Here is a 22,973-nt window from a genome sequence, read left to right on the forward strand (position 1 = left end):
GCCACCACAATCGTAGTTCCGTTTATGGGTATGTTGAGTATGTTATAAATCAAGAAACACAATAGTAAATGAAGATGGAGGGAGCAAAACACAAAATTAATAAAGAAAGAGAAAAGGGGAGGTATTTACGGTTGTTGGGTTGAAGACGGTTGTGATCTCGGTTGAAGGCGTAGCCGGCATTTCTAGAAGTGATTGTGATGTCAAAATTTTGGGTCTGGTTTTGAAGAACAATGGTTAGCGAAAGAAGAAGGAAGGTGGAGGGGTGTAGTTGTTGGTGGCAAAGCACACCAGAAAGGGGATAATATTAGTACTGGAGATGGTGGAGTTCCGAATGCACTTTCATCGTTGTGAATACGATATATTTATTTTATAAAAGAAAATTAGGGAACTGGGTAAAATGACTCCCCTCTCTTAACGGTTATTCATGGTCCATATAACATAGGTAGTGAGGAGGACATTTTCAAAGCAAAATGCAAATTATAGTGACCATTTATGTACTCGTTGAAACGCGTGGACTATTTTTGTAGTTTTGTGTAAACCAAAAGGACCAAAATTGTAGTTTACTTAAATTTATAAATTGTGGAATTTATACCAAAAGAGTTTCACTTTTTAGTCAATTCAGACTGAATTTCATTTTGTAGCTAATCCTTACGACAGAAGGTTTATGTATATGTGTAGCAAAAAAAAAATGGAATCTTTATGTAAAAGGTGTAAAAATTGTATGAAGCTCTGAAAATAGCTACAAAGTGAAAAGAGCTTAGGAGATCTGCTATTTATGTAAACTTCTATAAATTTGATTCCAATTTTTTTATAGTTTATAAAATACTGATTAACCTTTTGACTTTTTTTAAACTAAACATTCAAACCCAGTAATACATACTTCTTTACTGTTGATTACCACCATCACCGTATGACCATCGTTTTTTTATATTTAAACAGGTAATAAAACCTTACTCTAATAATTTGAACACTAGAAACATCTGTTGTATAGCCTTTTAGTGAAACATGTACTAGACTCCCTCAATAAGCTACATAAACCCACTTTTCCAATTACATACTTACACATGTCAACATCTGATACAAAACAAATGTAGGAATTAATGGATGTCTCTACGGATCAACAGGAAAAATAAAAACAACTTGAAAAGAAAACAAACTTCAAACGTACACAACTTTAGATTGGTTAGGAGTTACGAGGTTCGTAACTTATGCACGAAAAAACACGACAAACGTCATGACAAACATCTCATGGCAGTTCGGCCCTACTTCCCTCCCAAAAGTCTTCATCCGAATGCATCTGACTTTGTAGATTCTGTTTCTATTTTATTTCAGTTAAAATAATCAGATGGTATTAAATCAAACGTTTTTGATCTTACACGTTTTTACATAAACAAGAATCAGTTATATATGCGTAATCTTGCTTATATTCAAGATCAAACTCGACTTTTTATCGATTAAATGTTTATGATTTGATTTATAAAAAGAAAAATTCAAAAACGATGTTACTGTTTGAAAGGAAATATAAAGGTTGGTTTTTTTTAGTGTAAACAAGTGATTGGTTGTGTGATATGCTTCCCTCTTTCACATATCTTTTGATCCTTGCTATGTTCCATCATACTCTTTTCTTTCTTTAAGGAAGAGACCACACACCCCATGAATGACCTCACATCTATGTACTACTACTACTCTCTTCCCTTGGAACTTGCTGCTACTATTTTACCCTTTTTTATTTAAAACTCCTTTATGGCATTAACGACCCTTTTTTAAAAAAAAGAATATGTAAAAAAAGAGTCTTAAAATAAATAACAGATATAAAGAGGTATTGTCTCAAAGTGGTAGACTGTGACTCTGATATTAAATAAAAATATGTGGAACCCCAGATTATTCTCCTAAACCATCTTCAACAGATTCTTTAAAATAGAGATTATAATATATATATATATATATATATATATAATGGTTTAAGAAAACAAATTGTTAATTAGAATGTGAGAGTGTTTATATATATAAGTTTCTTCAAATCAAACATCCACACGTGTAGGATTCCATAATAATTGACCCTTCTGATCACCTCTGATCTGCCCAACTGCTTCTTTCTTTGGGTTTGGCTCACGTATTCACAAAATCATCACACACACACTCACTCACTCACTCACTCACCCACTCACCCTTTTCGTTTTCAAGATCAAAATCGACTTGGTTCACTCATTAAAATCCTTCAGTTAACAGAGAGCATCACCATTCACCACTCTACTACTCTATCACCCACAAATGGGTTCTTCTCAAAACCCCCATTTGCTTCACCATTTCACCATTATTTCTCTTCTATTTCTATTGATTCCATTCACAACCCAACTCAGATCCGTAGCTCAAGGTAAATGGGTATCACTCACTTTCTCCAAAATCCCCCAAAAATCCATCTTTTGTCCATCTTTAAACAAACATACATTTGACTTTAACTCTGTTTTCTTCCATCTTTTTCCCATTAATGGCAGGTAGAATGCTGGTAAAACAAGCCACCCATTCCCAGGTAAGATCTCAACTCACTTCATGTTTGGTTATTTCCCACTTGTTTTGTGGGAATTTGATGGAAAGAATTGGGGTTTTTGTGAAGGTGGAGGGGAAGATGATACTCAGAGGGCAAATTGGATCAAGACCACCAAGATGTGAAAGAAGGTGTGGTTCTTGTGGGCATTGTGAAGCCATTCAAGTGCCAACAACACCACAAATCAAGACTCATGGACCAAGTTGGGTCAAGAATCCAACAACAGGATCAGCCACAATTGCATATGCAAGAGGTGATTATAGCTCAAATTACAAGCCAATGAGTTGGAAGTGCAAATGTGGGAGCTTTATCTTCAACCCATGATCCAATTTTTATTATAAATTGATTACTATAATTAGTAAGTGTATATAAATGAGGGGTAGAGTACTTGTTCAAGATTATCTAATTCTCATACCTCTTTAAGCTCTGCCTTTTCCTTATAGGCCAGATTTTTTTTGTAGTGCTTTTAATTGACTCTTGATTTTTTTTGGAATTAATCTTCTGATTAGTATTAATTTTTGTCATAAATAAATAGACATTCTTGAAAACCATATTAAATAAATATTATTATTTTTACTTGATTTTCATTTTAGATGTTTAAATGCAATGTATATTTTTGTTTTACAATTTTTAAAATTAATTTTTTTTATTTAAATTGATTTTTTAACAACCACCCATATATTTTTTTACATTAATTTTCAAGAAATTCTATAAATTATTAAAAATTAATTATTGATTAAATTAAACAATTATATAATTCTTTTTTGTATCATGGTACCACCATTTTTATCTGCTAAAATATTTTGTTTTTCTAAAAGATATAATTCACAAAAGCAAGAACTGTTAACCCATCAATAATATCAACTTTCAAAAAGTTAAAATAAAAGTTAACATTTAAAATAAGAAAATGACAAAAAAAATGAAAAAAAGAAAGATTTTTTATTCATCATTAATTCAGGTCTTTGGAGGACTGAACCCATTATATTATATAAATCAAACAGATTATTTTATTATCATTTCTATTGATTAGTGTTTAGTACATCTAACCAAACACCTTCTAAATGTTACTTTCTCATTTACAGCATCTCCAACAGTTTATCTATAATAAAAAAAAGTGAATTTTTTGCTCTCTAAAATTCTCCTACAACTTTGTTATCTTGTTTCTAAAATAGAAATCACTGAGAAAACTCTAAATACAGAGAATTCTCGAAAATTTGATGTTGGGAAAAAGAATGATTATTTATTTCAATTCCACTAATGAGATTGAGATTTTATTTTTATAAAAAGTTTTTTTTAAGTGTATTGAGATGATAAATTACATAGTATTTTAGTACTATAATTTATGTTAAAATTTCTAAAATAAAAAATTTGTTGAAAATAAATGTAATTGTTTTTAGAAAATTTAAGTTCGGTTCTCCATCTTAAAAAAAATTATACAAACATTAATTTTTTTTTGATTAACCTGAATATCCAACCCGTTATGCACGCCGATTAATCCCAGAGCGACCACCTGCTTTGCAGATAGCTCGGAGTCACCGCATTTGAACCTCTGTGGCCACAATGAGATTTTTATTCCCACTTGGATTTGAAGATAAAACCTCCAGATATTTTTAACCTTTGAAGCCAAATTTAAATTAATCAAACATCAGTCTTGTGGTTTTATAAAAACGTTAATAAAGATGCTCTAATGATTACTTGTTACTAAGACTGTATGTTTTTTACTTTAAAAAAATATATTTTTATTATAAATATTTATTTTTAGGCGATGAAATAAATAATAAAGAGAGAGAGAATAAAAATCATTTTAAACGTCATATTACTTTTAAAATCCCAAAAACAAGAAGAAATGGTTGGTTGGAGAGTTGGTGATAAAATTAAAAGAAAGGGAATATGTTCGTAGAAAAATAAGAGTGGGTAGCGTGTAACAGTAGGATATAGACGCCGTTAAGTCTCTATTACGTTTGTCGTTTTCCCTTTTTCTTTTTATTTATTTTTCTTCAAACAAAATATCATATCGAATATAATAATATCTCAAAAAATATATTTTTTTCTATTATTTTATTTTTAAAATTCAATAAATACAGTAAAATTAAAAAAAAATGTTTAATTAAAATAATAATTAATTTATAGGGATGTCTTGTAGGGGGTGCCTAAATACTAAATAGAGACTAGCTGTTTGGTTTACTTGTCTTGCAAGTCATTAGATCTTCTGGGAATTGGGTGACATTTCAAATCTCAATGCTAATTACGATTTTACAATAATATTCAGATTTTTTTTTTTACTATTTTCAATTTTTTTTTTAAACGGCGTAAATATATAGAAAAGAAAAGAGAGGCCACGAGGCAAGGAGCTACGGCAAAGCCATCACCCCAACCAAACGGACCCGAGAAAGAAACAAAACTAGCGAGAAGCTAGAAGGAGAACAAGAAAACAAAAGAACCGACAAGAAACAAAACCCAGAGGGAACCCAAACACAACACCCAACCCCACCAAAACTAAACAAAGCACCAACCACTAAACAAAGCACCAACCACGGGAAGGAAACTAAACCAAACTATACGGATTGTCACACCAAGAACTCCACTGCACCACGTTCCAGATTTTTCCCCGGTGCTTCATCCAAAAAAACGAGAGCGCCTGAATTTCAGCAAAAAAAACAAGTTCCACGTTGTTGAGACGAATCCGCAAAAATCAAGCTATTCCGAGCCTTCCAGATTACCCAGAAGTAAGTGTAAAGAACCCCGATGAAGACCTTTTTAGTATCCCCTTTAAAATTGAGAATATCAACCCAATCGAATAACCGAGGGTAATATTTTTAATTTAATATTATAAATGAATAAATAAAACATAAATATTTTTAATCCAAGAAACTTGAGATAAAATGTGTAAAAGTGTAGGTTATATTTGACAAACCAACTGATAAACTAGTTAATACTGATAAGTTAATTGATGGTTAATAAGTTAGCTATTAGTTGATTAACTGAATATGTTTGGTAAAAACTAATTCGTAAGCAAGTTGAAAATTTTAAAATGACTAAAAAAATGTATTTAAAAATTAATGAAATTTAACATTTCATTTAATATTTAAAAACAATTCATTAATGTTATATTATATTAACTGATACAAACTAGATGGTAAAAAAAATAAATAACAAAATATGTTAATTAATAGATTTCAATTTGATTTATTAATTATTTTATATGTGGATCGAGCTGGGTCATGATTGATCTGGAGATCGAATGTCTTGCGACATAGATTTGGAGGACTAAATCTGGAGGTGAGGATGGAGGGGAGAGTCTGGAGGGAGCGATTAAGAGGATTTAAGTGATTATGTTATCATTTTTTTTTCAGAGCAAATTAAGAGCTTTTCAGCTCTTATTTATATAAAAAAAACAAACGGTGTGAAAATAAAAACGTCTGACCGGTTCAGACTTAAGAGGCATTAAGTGGTTTTTTTCAAAAAATAAACAAGCCCGGCTATTTACCTAAATGCTTGCCCAGTAAACATTTACCGTTGTAAGTCAACACTATAATTTATTTTATGGATAAGATCGTAATATATCAAAAATGGAATGATATGCAACAATTTACTTGGTAAACACTTACCCGGGTAAGAGTCGTTACTCTCACTTACCGGGTAGGACTCTCTATCTTTATGATCACTCTTACTGGGTAAGATTATTGGGTGTCGTCGTGTTCATCCGGTGAGAAAAATTACTTGGTAAACACATATCGGGTAAACATTTTATAAACGGCCCCTATGTCATGATTTACAATAGGTTGCATGTTTGATTCTCACTTCTAGAAAATATTTAGTTTTTCATCTGTTCAATTTCGGCTCCAAAGGCTAGCCTGTAAGCCCCACAATGTTATGACTAAAGACATTAACAGTAAAAATACAGCTACAAATGTCCAACTCACAACTTCGAATATAATTATAGACATAACTACCATTACCTCCATGTAACTTTTTGTTTATTTTTATCGTTTTTATTTTATTCCCTTTTTCATGATTTATTTCTTTTCCGTTGCATATTCATCTTAAAAGTTGTTATTTATCTCATTTTCAAGGCAATGCATATTTATTTTCAAGGTAAAGGTCGATTCAATTTGAAAAATGTACTTTATTTCCTAAATCGACATAATTGACTTTTCTCGAGTCAAATAGTTACTTTGTGGATCTTTGATTCACCTTAAAGTTCTAACAGCTCAGATATTATTTGGGACCGTCGTTGTACGGATCCATCTTGTCTCTTTTTGTTTGTTTAAAAGTGTTCAATTTTTGTATACTTCTAGAGGTGACAAAATTGGTGTAACATACAATTTAACTAATAGCTAAAAACCCAGCAGGTTTGATGACAACAATGCATTAAATATGGTTATAAAATCATATTATTCAACTGATATAACCACAAATATGGTAGCGTAATGGATAAAGATAAGAGAAACGATAAAATCAATCTGAGATCAAATCTTGTCAACTACATACGTAGTTATGACTACCGAGAGATCAACATCAGAACTGTAAGCAAAACCTATTGCATGACTTATTATGGAATTAGCCAAGGCGAATCCTGAGATCACCCATTTCCATAATAATATATGATAATATAGTTTTTTTTTCTTGGTACAAGAATTTATGTATTTGAATCAGATATTTATTAAACTAGATAAACGGTTGAGATTGTTACATTTATACCAGTGGTTGGTTTATAAATAAAACTATATGTGTAAATAAAATAAAATATTATTATAATGATTTAAATAGTAAATATTTATTATACATATCTAAATCAAGAAAGGGAAGAAAAGTTGTGTGGACAAAAGTGGATGTAAAGGAGTGAGATCGATGGGATCACTCATCAACCACCTCCCTCCACCTTTTGTCTTTCTATGTCGTCCTTTTTCCTTCATTCTTCAAACTCTTCTATTTAATAATATTAAATTACTTTTATTTAACCTTTTTTTTTCTTATTCGGTTTGTCTGTTGTTCAATAAAACACCTGATACGATGTAGATTAGGAATTTAAAACATGTAACATGGAATTACAGAATCCAAACAACGTACAGAAACAAAACCAACTTGTACAAAAACATGATATGTTAATTAAGAGTATATGTCCTCCTATCCCTTATTCCTTCTCACTAGTGGCGAATCCAAGAAATTAATGGGGTGAAGGCACGTTTCATACAAGACAAGGGTAAAAATAGAAAATTTAAGCTAGTCATAAAAAACGTTTTTGATCTTTGACTGAGGCCTTTCCCTCCAGTCCTTAACAGGGACGGACCCAAAAAAAATTTTAAATGGTGGCACTATTTGACCATAAGAAAAAAAATATAAGAATTTTTTTTCAAACGGATGCACCGTTTGACTAAGAAAATGACACTAACATGATTGAAACTTGGGTGTGGGGTGGAATAAAAGTATTGCAAACCAACTCTACCAAATAAAACTTGTTCTCATTGTAGTTTCAAAATACATACGGTGACACACAACAGATTAATACGGTTGCACCGTTCACGAAACCTAAATTTTTTACCCTTCGACGGAGAAACGATACAGTGACACGTGCCACCCATGACACTTAACTAGGTCCGCCTATGGTCCTTAAGGGCTGGATCCGCCCCTGCCTCTCACAAACCATTTTGAATTGGTGAATATCATTTATTTTTTTAATTTTAAAATTACTTTTTTAAACATACGTTAAATACATTATTTTTTAAACATTTATCATATTAACATACATAATCATATATTAATTGAAATATAGAAAAATAAGTTTCTTTTTTAATAAAATAAACCATTATAATAATCTTGTCAATACCTTTAAAATGAGTATAATATTAATATTGTTGTGATGGTAACACTGAATTCATATCATTATGTTATATCTCATTTTTTATTTTTTAAAAAATCGTTTAAATTGATATTTTAATCATTAAAGGTCATCATTTTTTATTTTAATCAAACAAAAATATAGACTGAGAAATAAAATGATCATTTTTTATATTTAAATTAGTTATTCAGTACAACAAACGAACAACAATTTATCTCTACCATATATACAACTTTATCAATGTATACAATTTTATTCATATAAGATTCGATGGAAAACGAATCGAACAACTAATAAATAAAAAAAGATTAAAAAATTAATAAATTAAAAAAATATATAAGGGTTAAAAAGAAAAAAGAAAAATGAAATGGTTTTAGTGCAGCAGGTTTTAAAAGAAGTGGGGGTTGGGGGGATAAAATATGCCATAAATAAAAAAGAGGAGGACAAGTTGAGTTGTAGCCATCAGAAGGAGGAATGGAAACCAACCACAACCATGAAAAACAATGTCATAAAATGGATATAAATAAAGTAGCTATGAATCATGATTTTAATAATTGATTCAAAAGATTATGTCAGATTTAATTTTGTCCTTTCATTACCTCTTACCAATGAATGTCACCTGTTTGGTATATTCATCAGATAATAATAATTATAGGATAGAGGAGAAATTATTATTCAACGTTTGACAGGACTTTTATATGAAATAGAGCAAAGTTTAGGGGTTGTTTGTTTACATCTAAATAGTTTTATTAATAGGCAACATCTGAATCGTTAAGAAGTGAATCTTGTTTGATAAAAAAAAAATTATGTCTCTTAATGGTTCTAAAATCATTTGAATGATTTTGTATCCTGGATCTTCCTTAACCATTAAGAGCCTTAATTTCATTGTACACAATTACTAAACAATTATATTTCATTTTGCACTATATCATGATAGCATCTTAATCATTCTGACCACTTAATCATTCTGCACCAAATTATTCAGCAATTGCCAAACAGCCTTAAGTGAAAGAAGCGTGTTCTATCTCTCTACCAATTGAATAAGATGAACAGACCTATATTTTACTAATATAACCTCAAAATAGAATTTAATTTTATTTTAAAACATCAAACACGCATCTCTCTTTTACATTTTATTCATTCTTTAAATTTTATTTATTGTATTTTATGCATTTTAAGCTTTCACTTTACTGTATTTAATTTTTTTTCATTAATTTATTAAATATTAATGAGAAAAAAAATTATATAGAAAAAGTATAAAAACTGGGAATTAAATAAACTTTCAATTGGGTGTCAATTTAATCGTATTAATGAATTTTTTTTAATAATATATTTTGTTATAAACATATTTATTTTATCATAATTTAGTATATTACATAAATTAATCGTAATATATAAATAACTCATTAAAGGTAAATTGGTCAGTTTATGTGTTCTGTCATGTCTGGTTCTATCGTACCAAACATTAAATAAATTACATAGTTCTCTCTTGTACTAGAATAAATATAATAAAGTATTTGAGTCACAAACAAAATCAAACGTTAACTTTAAAATCAATTTTCAATTTAATAAATCAATCCTTAATTTTTTTTAGACAACACCCAAAAAAAACATAAAACCTGAAAAATGAAGACATCTACCCAAAGAAAATTTAATTATGAAATTATATAAAAAGGGAAATGAATTGTTTGAAGAAAGGTGAAAGAAAGAGGGTAGTTTAAAAAGATAAAATTTAAGGGGTCGTTTATCAAACTGTTACAAAGTAGGTGTTTATCGGGTTTGGTTAGTTTTCCATTAACTCATGTATAGATAAATTTGTCTCTTTTGATTAATCTGAATGTATAGATTAGAAACGTTTTTGTTTGTGATGATTTTTTCATAGATGAAATGAACGTGTTTTTTGATTGGGAGGGGGATGGAAAAAACTTGGCTTTCTGCATAAAAGTCTCCCATAAGCTTATTGAATAAGCACTTTCTATATCATTAAGACACTGTCAAACAATCATGTATAGTTGACCAAATAAGTTGTAAGTCTCATTAAGCTGCTAACAAATAGGCTCTTTCCTTACGGGGTAGACATGACAAGTACCGAGAATCTTACATAGTAAGTGACATAGCACATATCAAAAATATTACCCAGTAAACGATTGCCCAGTAAAAATGCTTATCTATAATTTGTTTTGATGACCAAAAATGTTACCTCATAAGCATTTATAAAGTAAACGTCTGGTAAACGACCCCCAAATATAATTATACATCTTTGAATAACGAATAAACTAAGAGGTTGTTTGATTCATTATAAGGGAATGAAAATGAAAATGACAGTGAATGAATTTTCATTCCCTTACTTTAATCTTGAATGAAAAGTTGGTCTTATATAAAAATTAACCAATTATCTATACTATATTATAAAGCATTTGAGAAAACTCTTAAAAACTATTTTTTTATGYATGAAGTACTGTATATTGATGCATATTACTTAAAATTCAAGATTACAAGTAAATTATGTCTAAGTACAACATATTAAAACTTCATATTTGAATTCGTATAACTAACTGCAGATAAACATAATCAAATAGAGGATAAACATCTTATTTTAAATATAAAAAATCTAAAATATAATTAGGATAATTATTGAGTTCTAACAAAATACTTAATTATTATCTTTATAAAAAATTATATTACTAAATCGAAAATAAAAAAAAATGAATTAATGAAATACACATAATACATACTATATTATAAAACATTTGACAAAAACTCTTAAAAACCATTTGTTTATGCATAAAAGTACTGGCATATTACTTAAAATTCAATATTACTAATAAATTGTGCGTAAGTACAACTTATTAAAGCTTCATGTTTGAATTCATGTAACTAATTGCAGATAAACATAATCAAATAGAGGATAAACATATCATTTTAAACATAAAAAATCTAAAATATAATTAGGACAATCATTAAGTTCTAACAAAATACTTAATTATTTTCTTTATAAAAAATTATATTATTAAACCAAAAAAAATTAAAAAAATACACAGAAAAAAAGAGAAATTTTAAATAGTTAGTTTGATACCAATATCAATATTTTTTTTTCCAATTTTTTATGATTTATCTTCATATTTATATTTTATTCAAAAATAAAACCATTATCGTTTTCTCAAAACTAAATAAAACTGTATTATAACATCGACTGAGACGGAAAAAATAAAAAAAAAATATTAAAATTAAGTTGTATCTCGCTGTATTATACAAATACCCTTCTAGTATTATATAAACCAAACAATTTCATTTACATTTAATCTTATTAATAACCGTTTAATACCTCTTACCAAATACTCCTAAATTACAAGTCCATTAGAACCACTAAATTAAAATAAAACGCTGCCGAACATTTTAGGTGTGTTTCATTCACCATTCACAGTCATAGATGACCAAAATCAAATGTTATTCTGACTTGAGACTTTTGGGCTTTTTAGGTCCATTCTGGTGGTTATGGGCCACAATGGGACCCACCATTAAAGCAATGGATCCGGACCTATCATTGTGGGTTTGAATCCACCCATTAGGTTTAGGCCTAGTCCACGGCCTTTCTTTTGACTTAAAATCTTTTCCAACTTTGTATTCTACGGTTTGTATTTTATATAAAGATGGTCAGATGGGTTCGACCTAGATCGATGGAGGATTGTGACTGTTTTGGTTCGAGATCGATTAGCACCGGTTTAGGACAGATGGGTCCGACCTAGATTTTTCTTTAGCCATTGGGACGATCATATGACCCTTTTTTTTTTTTCATTTTGACAATTTTTTTATCCCATTGATCCTCTAGACACAATTTATTTAAGTCGTATGGTGTATGAGGAAGATACCAACTCACAAATACAAGAAAACGTTCACAATTCTCACTATAATTCAAGATTTCGGCTCGTACTCGATTTTCGTTTTGAATAAATTATAATAAAACGTATTCTTTAAGTGTATTTTATTGAGAAAATTAAATACTTTAAGTGTATTATAATAACACTTTTGTAATCTTTAAGAAAAATTTTAAAAAATTATATGTAAAAAATCGATTTTTTCATTAAAAAAACATGATCAATTTGGGCCTGACCCAGAACCGGTTATAAAGTACCTTAATTGAGCCTTTGGGTTTTTGTGGAGACCGGGACAGGTTATGCCGAGTCCGGTAAGGGAAATAGTTTTGGACGCGGTCCCGCCCGGCCCAGGACTGATTTTTGCCATCTCTAATTTTGTATATGTAGATTTCGGGGTTTAAATTTGAAATAATAAGATAAAAGTGGACTTGTTACAGTATCAGATTTTTTTTTCTCAGTATCATGTACCAACCAATTATGATTGGTACATAAAATCTTATATTGTATACATACCAAATGTATTTGATACCAGCTTAACTAGTACCAAATTGTTTTGATTGATAATGGTTTTGTACCAACTTCAAATTACATGTATGAAAATTTATCATTTTATTCAAATTTTGAGTGATATTTTTGAATTTTCAAGTAACACGTGTGATGTTTAAGAGATTCTAATTGCAAAGAATAAAACTTGTAAACATTGAAATGCTCAAACAAAAATAGTTTAAGTTTTGATTTTTAATATTCAATACATAAAAATACTAAAACTAATAAATAATTAAATAAGTTAGTACCACGTTATTACTATGGTATGCAACTTCCAATATACCAACCAAGTTTGCATACTTGGCAGGGATGAGATCGGTTCCGAACTGGTTAGTACCCATTTTTTTTGGGAGTGAAAACTAGGATCGAAACCGAACCGCATGTACAAATTCGGTACTTGTGCGGTTTCGGGATGAAAAAATTGGTACTAGGACCAATTAGGATCGAAAAATAAAAGTGGATTAAGAAACAATCAAAAGCTCATAATGTTCATAATGTTTCAAATGTGTATCAAAACCAATCGCAAAAGCTCAACAATTAAAATGACATATTGTTTGAAAATCTTTCAAATGAGTATCAAAACCGATCGCAAACCACTTAATCTTCGTCTTTGGTGTTTTTTTTCCCCTTTTCCTTTTTCCATTTTGTTCGTTTATAGCCTTTTTTGATGGTGAAAGGGCCGGATTTTTGAGGTGCTCGAAACCATATGATCAAAGGTAAAAGGGCGTATTTCAAGCAAAAAAATTAACATAATGTAAGATAAAATAAAAATTAAATAAATAATGCAGTTTAATTAAAAATGGCGTACAAGTTGAATATATGCAAAATCTAACTGGTTTTTTCCTTCTCTTTTTACTTTTTTTTTATCGTTACCAAAAAAATTATATAAAAAACAAAGTGAATTAAACTTGTTACCTCTAATGTCACATCAAATGACCCTAACAGTATGTTACAACCATTTTTTTTTGTTAACTTACGGGAACATACAGCAAATTAAAGCGGGTGCACCTTTAAGACTCCTGATTCTTTTTCCACTATGTTGACATGATTGAGGGATATAAAAAAACCAGAGAGGGTGCAACGTGCACCTACTTTATCATGTCGAGTGTAGACGAAGTGAATGTGTACCCATTTTAAACTGAAGGATGGTCCCTTGTATTGACAAAAAGTCGTTGCAATCTGCTATTAGTGTGGTGCACATGTTTCTTGCAAAAAACCACATGTTGTAATTTTTAATGAAACCATGTTTTACATAATTATTTGTTTTATTTTATATTATGTTAATTATTTTTCTCCCTTTGCTTGGAAATTTTTCAGGATCCGAATTTTCTCGTTTACTATATATTACGCATAACCCCCTCAACATGATGTATACATGTTATATACATACACCATAACATGTATTGGATGTAAGTATACTAAATGACTCTTCAGATAACAGACACCATCTACTGAAAACGAGGACCAAGTTACCTTACTATATACTTCTCGTTATAAAAGTTTCAACAAGATTCACCTTGTAGTATAGGTAATTCGACATCGAGTGGATACTGAAACTGGCACCTACACATGCTTATCATATACAATAGGTTAGAGGTGGACCTAGAAATTTTTTAAGTGGTGATGTTATTTGTTGTAGATCTGTTGGTTGATTTATTGCCTTTGCATGAAAAGAACCCGTATTCAAACCCTTTCTTCGGAACTTTTTAAAAACACAAAAGCTATAAAAAAAATTCCAAAATTTAAGCTGAAAAGTGAAAAAAAAAGAAGAAGGCAAAAGTGAAACTTGAATCCAGAGCTTTTGTATAAGCACATCAACGTTAACCATCTCAGTCATTGCAAACTTGTGACGTTACTTTAGTTTCAAAAAATGCCAGGGTACCCAACAAAACAAAATAGCGTCATCTTTTATAAACGTAATTTTTTTTCCATATGACAGAACCATGAAAAGGTGGTTTGTGCCATCTTATTCTTCTATATAGGTCCTCCCTTGCAGCAAGTCAATGTTTTACCGTTACACATGATACGAATGTGTAATACTACACCAAAGACTCACATTAGGCTCTACCAACCTTGTGCGTTCCGTGCCAAAAACCTCTGTAATTTGGCATGGTTTGTGCCGTTAAGCAATATCCATACCAAATCCCATTACAATTTGGCATGGTTCGTGCAATACTCAAAACTGTTCTCTTAGTTTTATATGCACCTATGATCGTAGTTTTTGGCCTCGAATCTCAGCTATACTTCAACTAAACCCATTCTTTTAGTATGTAAACACTCCTAATTAACATACATATGCAGTTAAACTTCGATCCAACACCAAATCATGGCTTAACAATTCGAATCTTTAGTACTCTTTTATTCAAACAACCGACACGTTTCATCAATCAAACCTATGACTTCAGATCCTCACATTGGTCATGAAATCAACGCTAAATCATTACTAAAAATTCTATGATATGCTACTAAACCTAATAAAAAGAGAGATTTAACATAGAATTTGTACCTTAAGTTGTCGGTTTCCTCCCAAATCACTTTGCTTCTCTTTTATTAAAACACACACCAAATCACTCATTTTCTTCACCAATCTTGATGGTTTTATTTTACCTTAAACATATTTTGCCTGGTCATCCGAATCATCTAACGTATCTAATTAGTTTGTCTTTGTTTTTCTGTCAAATAAAAAATTTACAATCAAGCTTGCTTTGTGATAATGTAACCTGAAACACATATTTTATATCAGAGTTAAACATACGCCTTTTATATACTAAAGAAACTCTTTCTACCATTTATAACAAACCATACAATTGAGATGTTTATGGAAATGATAATGGTTCATTTATTATGAGTTGAATATTTATAGAAGATGATTAGACTTCATTAATTATGATTCAACACTTTAAATTAGAATACAACTGAGATATTTACAAAACAAGATATCCATTAGAAAATGGAAGTTTGTGATCACTTCATATAGTTTGTTTACATATATAGGGTTTTGACAGTATTTTTCCTTTTAAGTATAGTATTTAATATATTAATCAATATATACTTGTTTCACAATCTGTTTGTTTCGTATGTATTCGATTACAATAGGAAACTTTTTATGTATATTTTTTATTTCACAAACATATAAAAAATATTCACATTATAAATTAAGTATGAAATAAACACAGATATATATATATATATATTAATTATTACATTAAATTCTAGTTCTAAATAAAAAAAAAGTTTACATAAAATATCATATGATGCATTAGTTCTCGAAAATCAGTTCTCCGTCCCATTTAAAGGGGTGTTTGGGATTGCTTATTTAAAACAACTTATGCTTTTCTACAAAAACACTTATTAACTTATTATAAGTCAGAAAAGTTTAAATTCTTTAAAAACTGCTTATCACCGATTTGACTCCGATATAAATTATTTATCCAAACACTTAAACAATAAACACCACACCGAAATAACTCAATAAATTATTTTAACAAGCAATATGAACGACCCCTTGTTAAAGTTGCTAACACTCTTAGTCGGTGAAGTAAAGAAGTTGATAGTAGACGCGTTGACTTGTAGACGTTCAGATTAAATACAGATGGATCCTTGAAATACGATATCGTAGATCGGATCAACTTTCAGAGGGAGAAGGAGAGAGACTGCGTACCGTTGCTGTTGGTGATTTGCGAAGGGAATGCAAGATAAAAATCCCGTGAATTTCTAGGTCAGAAGCCAAATTCATCAATCAGGCTTTGGAAATCTACTTGCTACCATACGCAAGGTCGTCAATCACAAGTTTTCCAGTTAGTTAATCAAGGGCTGTAGACATTGTAGAAATCGCTGTTCCAAACGAGATTTTGCCCGTGTGTGGAGTAATTTCGTAAAAGGTAAGTTCGCTTTTGCTTTTCTTCAAGATTCAACTGGCGTCTAAACAAGCATTTTGCACTACTTCGTTAATGAGTTCTCGTTGTTCGATTTCCTTTTCTGTTTGAATTTGTGAACCGTTTGTCACATTTTCGCTTTCGATCTAAATCGATTTCTGATTTACATTGCGATATTGTTACTGGTTTCTGTTGGTTTTTGGAGCGGTATGTCACTGGTTTATTTAATTAGCTTCAGATTAACTGATTGCAGGATAAGATTCCATTCTATTATAGCCATATTCTAGGGTTTCGGTCGTTAATGGTTATGCATCTTCTTTAGGTTACTAGATTATTTGCTTAAATTAGATTAGTTTCTCTTCTTTTGAACTGGTTTTGTTGATCTGATTTGAAAATTAATTTTAGATCTATACGATTTAGATCGTTATCAAGTTAGATCTATGATTTACCTCAGCAGATTGATGATGTTCCGATGACTTAACAGACTTCGATTTAAATTTAATGTACATTTCTATGTTTAAATTTTTACAGGTTGGCCTTCTTTGTGTGAGCCGGTGTCTAGTTTAGATCAATTAAGGGAATAAATCATGTTCAAGCAATCACCACGCAGAAATGGTCGAAACAAGGGATTGAAGATAAAGCACGTGTTGCAGATCTGTGTTTTGCTTGGTGTGAGTGTATGGTTGCTTTACCAACTGCAGCACTCCGGTAATAAGAAAGCGGTCTCTGCTACACACATCTCCGAGAGGTTAGAACATGATGGCGATAATGACGTGATCAAGTTAGGGAGAAAAGGGCTTCAACCGAAAGTGGAGGAAGCAAATGGTGACCATCATGAAGATGAAGATGAAAACAATTCTGAAGAGCTTGTCCATGACCATGACAATGACAGCAGTGAGGAGGATGAAGGCAACCAACAGGAGAAAACCGAAGAGGAGAATGGTGCAAGAAACACCGAAGAGGCTGCAGAGACTGAAAATAAAGACGATGTAGAAGAGAGCAGGGAAAAGGAGGATGGGATCGAAAAGATGAATGAAACTGAAAATGGAAGCGAAGAGACTCAAGAACTGGAGAAGAAAGAAGGAAGTGAGAATGAAGAAAATGAAACCAAGGGATTGGAGAAGAATGATGAACAAGACAATGGGGAGAGCAGAAGTGAAGAAAACGTTAGGGAAGATGGCAAACAGGATGGAAGTGAAGAGACAAAATCAGAGAACGAAGAAAAGCACGATGAACAAGAGAATGTTGAGGAAGCGGAGAAGAATGACGAAAACCCAAACATCAAGAATTTGGGTTCATCAGCAGATCAAAATGAAAAAAGAAGCGATGGAAATGACCAGAGTGTGAGAGAGGAGAATAGAAAAGGAGATGATGCCTCCAGTGAAGTGGTTGATGAATCTCAAAAGACAATAGAAACAGAATCAAAGGAGCAAACTGTATTTACAGACTCTACAAACATAAGTTCAGATCCAAATTCAGCACAAAACGAGTCCTCTGAGCATAGTGAAGGGACCAACTCTACCAACAATGGATCAAGTTCAGATTCAAATTCAGCAGAGACCAACTCATCGCAGATGGAATCCAAGGAGCAAACTGGAGATACCAGTTCTACCAACAATGAAGCAAGTTCAGACTCAGCACAGAACGAGTCAACCCAGATAGAGTCCAAAGAACAGACTGAAAGCACCAACAATGAAGCAAGTTCAGACTCAGCACAGAACGAGTCAACCCAGACAGAGTCCAAAGAACAAACTGAAAGCACCAACAATGAAGCAAATTCAAATTCGAGTCCAGCAGAAAACGAGTCAATACAAAGAGAGTCTAACGAGCAAAGTGAAAGCACAGACTCTACCAGCACTGGTTCGAGTTCAGATTCAAACTCGGCACAAAACGAGTCGACCCAGACAGAGACCAAGGAGCAAACAGAGAGTCCTGACTCTACCAACGATGGAGCAAGTTCAAATTCAGATTCAGCACAAAACGAATCGAAACAGACGGAGTCCAATGAGCAAACCATGAGTACAGACTCTAACACGAATGGAGAAAGTTCAGATTCGAACTCAGTGCAAAACGAGCCAACCCAGACAGAGTCCAAGGAGCAAACTCAAAGTACAGACTCTACCAACAATGGAGAAAGTTCAGATTCAAACTCAGCGCAAAACGAGCCAACCCAGGCGGAATCAAAGGAGCAAACTCAAAGTACAGACTCTACCAACAACGGGGAAAGTTCGGATTCGAACTCGGTCCAAAACGAGTCAACCCAGACTGATTCGAAGGAGCAAACTCAAAGTACAGACTCTAACAACAATGGAGAAAGTTCAGATTCAAACTCGGTGCAAAACGGGTCAACCCAGACAGAGTCCAAGGAGCAAACTCAAAGCACAGAATCTACCAACAATGGAGAAAGTTCAGATTCGAACTCAGCACAAAACGAGTCAACGCAGACAGAGTCCAAGGAGCAAACCCAAAGCACGGACTCTACTAGCAATGGAGCTAATTCAGATTCAAACACCGCACAAAATGAGTCGACCACCCAGACAGAGGACAAGGAGCAAACTCAAAATACAGACTCTAACAACAATGGAGCAAGTTCAGAATCAAACCCGGGACAAAACGAGTCAACTCAGACAGAATCGAAGGAGCAAAATCAAAGTACAGAGTCTAACAACAATGGAGCAACTTCAGATCCGAACTTGGCGCAAAACGAGTCGACCCAGACGGAATGGAAGGAGCAAACTCAAGGTGCAGACTCTAACAACAATGGAGCAAGTTCAGAATCAAATCCAGCACAAAACGAGTCAACGCAGACGGAATTGAAGGAGGAAACTCAAAGTGCAGACTCAAACAACAATGGAGCAAGTTCGGAGTCGAATTTGGCGCAAAACGAGTCAACCCAAACAGAGTCTAAGGAGCAAACTCAAAGCACAGATTCTACCAACGATGGAGCAAGTTCAGATTCGAACTCAGGACAGAACGACTCAACACAGACAGACATTGGAGGTGGAGGTGAAGGAAGCAGCCATGATGCAGAGTAGAGTGATCTTCTACTTATTATAGAATCTACTACTCAAGTTTCTATTCCAGTTTTTTTTTTTTTTTCGGTTGTGGTAAAATAGCATGCAAGTGTAGTGAAAGTATGTATGTATGCATCTGGTCATGTTTGTTGATGGTTGGTTGCACAAGCACCTTAGGAGGAATCATTATTTTAAATTTTAAATAATGGTTTTGTTTCAAATATTTATATATCAACTCATTTTTACTCCATATTCATATCACTTGATCATTCTATAGAAATCAACTGCTAGGTTGGATTTTGGGAAGAGCAAGAGAATTAATAGGATGTGGGAAGTTCTAATATCAGATATGATATTAAAACATGTTACACGTTTGGTCATGTTCACCAAGTTACCCACTTCGTCTTTGAATGTGTTTAATCATATATAATTACTCATTCATATCACGTATAATCATATATGATCTTAAAACTTCGTCCCCTCTCGTTTGGTCCTCCATATGGGTGTGTATATATATAGACATCAAACTCAAAAGGCAACCACAGTTCAAGGGATCTCCGCTATATATAAACCACAATAACGAAGCATTCACAAAAAAATTATTTGCAATGGTATAAGAGAAACAACACAAGGCCAGTAGCAATTCTACCGGCTTTTTTAAGTGACAAATTTATCAAAGCTACATAGTTGAAGAACATGAGTAGTAGCCTTCATGCTTCAATGGTGTGTCTTGACTTCAAAAAGGCCATCTGGACCTGAAAAAAACAACCATACAAATTACTCAAAGACTCGACTGATAAGTAATATAATCTTTGTTTGTTTTATGGTTTGATGATCAAAATATACAAACATCCAACTTCTGTTTTTAAAGCAGCCCAGCTGAAAAGGACTACTGGCAAAAGTTCAACAAAGAGTGACCTTCACAACTTTGTGAAACTAGCCATCTATTACGTATAACATGCAACGTGAAAGGGGAGTCCATTACTATCTTTGTCCCATAAAAAAGTCCTACATTAAGTTCAACATAACCCACATTTTTATTTTAGTTAATAAATGTCCACTTTCAAAAGCAAGTGCTTAGTTTCCAATTTCACCCTTAAATTATGAGATAGATAAATTATTTATTCTCTCTGTTATGAAGGATTAAATTGTCATAAATTGATTAGAAAGTGTAACAATAACACATTTCTTAAACTATATGTCTTTTTCATTGTGGACATTTATTTTACAACCGTGGGAGTACTCTGCATCCATCTACTGTCCAAACTGAGTTCCCTTTTAAATGATTTCATCTATGAAATCGCCTCCTTCGTTTTGTGGGGTTGGGGGGGGGGGGGGATAAAAATTAAATTAACACCATGCAAACCAACTAAGTAACAACCATGCAAGTATGCAACTGTAACGTTCAGGTGACTCTAGAGCCTTTTATATATTGAGCTGTTTAACTGACAGCTCGTTTTGTCCTACACCATTAGGTACATGTTACAAAGAAGCAAAAAAGATGCACTTATGACATGGTAAAAGAACCTATAAACATGTTTATCACACGAAGGTAACAAATGCTTCGCGAGTAGAGATGTGTTCTTACGTGCTAGTCTTCTTCAAGACCAGCTTTCCAACGTGATATATATTCGAGTGTATTCCTCTAGAGAGATAATTAGATTACTTACTCATCCGTTAACACAGCCAGACTGCATCATATTACATCATTAAATAACCAGCAACATTATTATAGTTCTCTTATAAATCACGAACGCTACTACTGAGAAGGGTAATAATATATTACTTGGAGCATGTTTGCTGCTATGAATTTACTATGTAATCAAATTAAAATACAACACCAACATCCTAAATGTCACATGTTAGTTTTCCATAGTCGCAGTGAAAATGATAAGGGTGAGGGCTGAGGAAGGCCGAGTAGGAAGTGGGATGAGCAGCTCAAGTTGGACATGGCAGCTTTAGGTATTTCGGAGTACATGACCTCAGACAGGAGTTCTTGGAGACGTGGGACAATGGTTGCAGACTAAAGGTGGTGATCTAAAGTTGGTGTAGTAAGGTAGAAGGGAGTTGGAGAGGTAGAAGGTGGAGATGGGGTGGGTTAGTTGGATTAGGGGTGTGTAATTTCCTTTCCTCCATTATGATTTTTCATTTACCTGCCTTATATTTGTATATATTATTGCCTACTCTTAATTAGTTTTTTTCAAATAATTTTTCATATTTGTCTCTCTTCCACACTTGACTATTTTCACGGAAACTACTCTACTTATTTGGGGTAGAGGTCAAATTTGCGTACATCTAACCCCCCCCCCCCCTCCGACCCCACCTTCCGGTGGGACATACTTGGTTCGTTTGGTTTGGTTTGGTTTAGTTTTCTGCAAATACCTGATGGTTCAATATATGCAGTTGTGTGTGTACGTAGGAAATAATCATTTGTACACAACATGCATTCGTGTTCCAGGAAAATCAAATGTTAAAAGTGAAGGTTGAAACAACAAAAATGACAAGTAAAGAACAAAATAATAATAAGCAACAGACAGCTTTTATTTTATCCATTAAGACACCAAAACTGGTTTACTTATTGTGGGTTTAACCATACTAATGTTTGACACCATGTGTTGCATGGTGACAATAATTCTTTTTAAAATTATTGAAGTTAGCTAAATGACTCGATGATCACATTTATATACTAAACAAATAAGAATCAATATTACCTTTGATATATGAATCCACCTTATCATTATTGGTTGTTCTTTTAATATATATATATATATATGTGTGTGTGTGTGTGTGTGTGTGAGATTAATAAGTCTTATATATTTATAATATTTTATTATATCAAACTTTGTGATCAGTTCAAAATCATAAAAAAATATATGAAAATATTGATTATAATCATATAAGGTGTATTATCAGAATTGTTTAGTCATAATACATATCAATTTGTCTTTACATATATTCTCATAAAATATTTATATTCACCAAGCAAACATTGTCTTGTTACCTACTTTCAAGATTCCATTGTCGGACCATTAAAAGAACCATTATTGTCATGAAAACTCTAAAAGTGTTGTCAAGAACAAACTCTCATTTTCATTAAGAAAACTTAAGAAAATTATAGAAGAGAAAAGTAAAAAAAACAAAATTCTAAAAATCCCAACAAAAAGAAAAAGGAACGCATACCTGAATTAGTCTTATACATAATAATAATATGTGAATCAACTAACATGAAATCTTTTAGCCATTATATATATATATATATATATATATATATATATATAT

General features: G+C 32.0%; 3 protein-coding genes across 4 annotated transcripts in view; 2 read left to right on the forward strand and 1 right to left on the reverse strand.

Annotated features, from left to right (window-relative positions):
- Positions 1 to 2,161: 2,161 nt before the first annotated feature.
- On the forward strand, positions 2,162 to 2,982 carry LOC112515935 (EPIDERMAL PATTERNING FACTOR-like protein 2). The gene is made up of 3 exons (XM_025122914.1): positions 2,162 to 2,374; positions 2,496 to 2,530; positions 2,615 to 2,982. The coding sequence occupies exons 1-3, from the start codon at positions 2,272 to 2,274 to the stop codon at positions 2,867 to 2,869; spliced, it is 393 nt and encodes a 130-aa protein (XP_024978682.1). The 5' UTR covers positions 2,162 to 2,271; the 3' UTR covers positions 2,870 to 2,982.
- A 13,432-nt stretch (positions 2,983 to 16,414) lies between these two features.
- Positions 16,415 to 19,915, forward strand: LOC112515339 (dentin sialophosphoprotein-like). Of its 2 annotated transcripts, XM_025122097.1 has the most exons (3): positions 16,415 to 16,686; positions 17,212 to 18,338; positions 18,414 to 19,915. In XM_025122097.1, the coding sequence occupies exons 2-3, from the start codon at positions 17,268 to 17,270 to the stop codon at positions 19,713 to 19,715; spliced, it is 2,373 nt and encodes a 790-aa protein (XP_024977865.1). In that variant the 5' UTR covers positions 16,415 to 16,686; positions 17,212 to 17,267; the 3' UTR covers positions 19,716 to 19,915. The 2 variants fall into 2 exon arrangements, with proteins under 2 accessions (XP_024977865.1, XP_024977864.1); XM_025122096.1 differs by having other exon boundaries at positions 16,424 to 16,684; positions 17,211 to 19,915.
- A 324-nt stretch (positions 19,916 to 20,239) lies between these two features.
- LOC112515416 (cytochrome c oxidase subunit 6a, mitochondrial) overlaps positions 20,240 to 22,973 on the reverse strand; it is a 9,093-nt gene continuing 6,359 nt past the window's right edge. The window contains exon 4 of the mRNA XM_025122216.1: positions 20,240 to 20,449. Within this exon, the coding sequence (XP_024977984.1) occupies positions 20,412 to 20,449 (38 nt within the window). The 3' untranslated portion in view covers positions 20,240 to 20,411. The remainder of the gene's footprint in view (positions 20,450 to 22,973) is intronic.

This window comes from Cynara cardunculus (genome assembly GCF_001531365.2).
Source record: "Cynara cardunculus var. scolymus isolate 2C chromosome LG 7, CcrdV1, whole genome shotgun sequence".
NCBI lineage: Eukaryota > Viridiplantae > Streptophyta > Magnoliopsida > Asterales > Asteraceae > Cynara > Cynara cardunculus.

Excerpts from the sequence above, each read along its gene's own strand:
- LOC112515935 (XM_025122914.1), top strand. The coding sequence starts at position 2,272 with ATGGGTTCTTCTCAAAACCCCCATTTGCTTCACCATTTCACCATTATT. Across the intron at positions 2,375-2,495 it reads ACTCAGATCCGTAGCTCAAG|GTAGAATGCTGGTAAAACAA; the intron begins GTAAATGGGTAT and ends CATTAATGGCAG. Across the intron at positions 2,531-2,614 it reads AACAAGCCACCCATTCCCAG|GTGGAGGGGAAGATGATACT; the intron begins GTAAGATCTCAA and ends GTTTTTGTGAAG.
- LOC112515339 (XM_025122096.1), top strand. The coding sequence starts at position 17,268 with ATGTTCAAGCAATCACCACGCAGAAATGGTCGAAACAAGGGATTGAAG.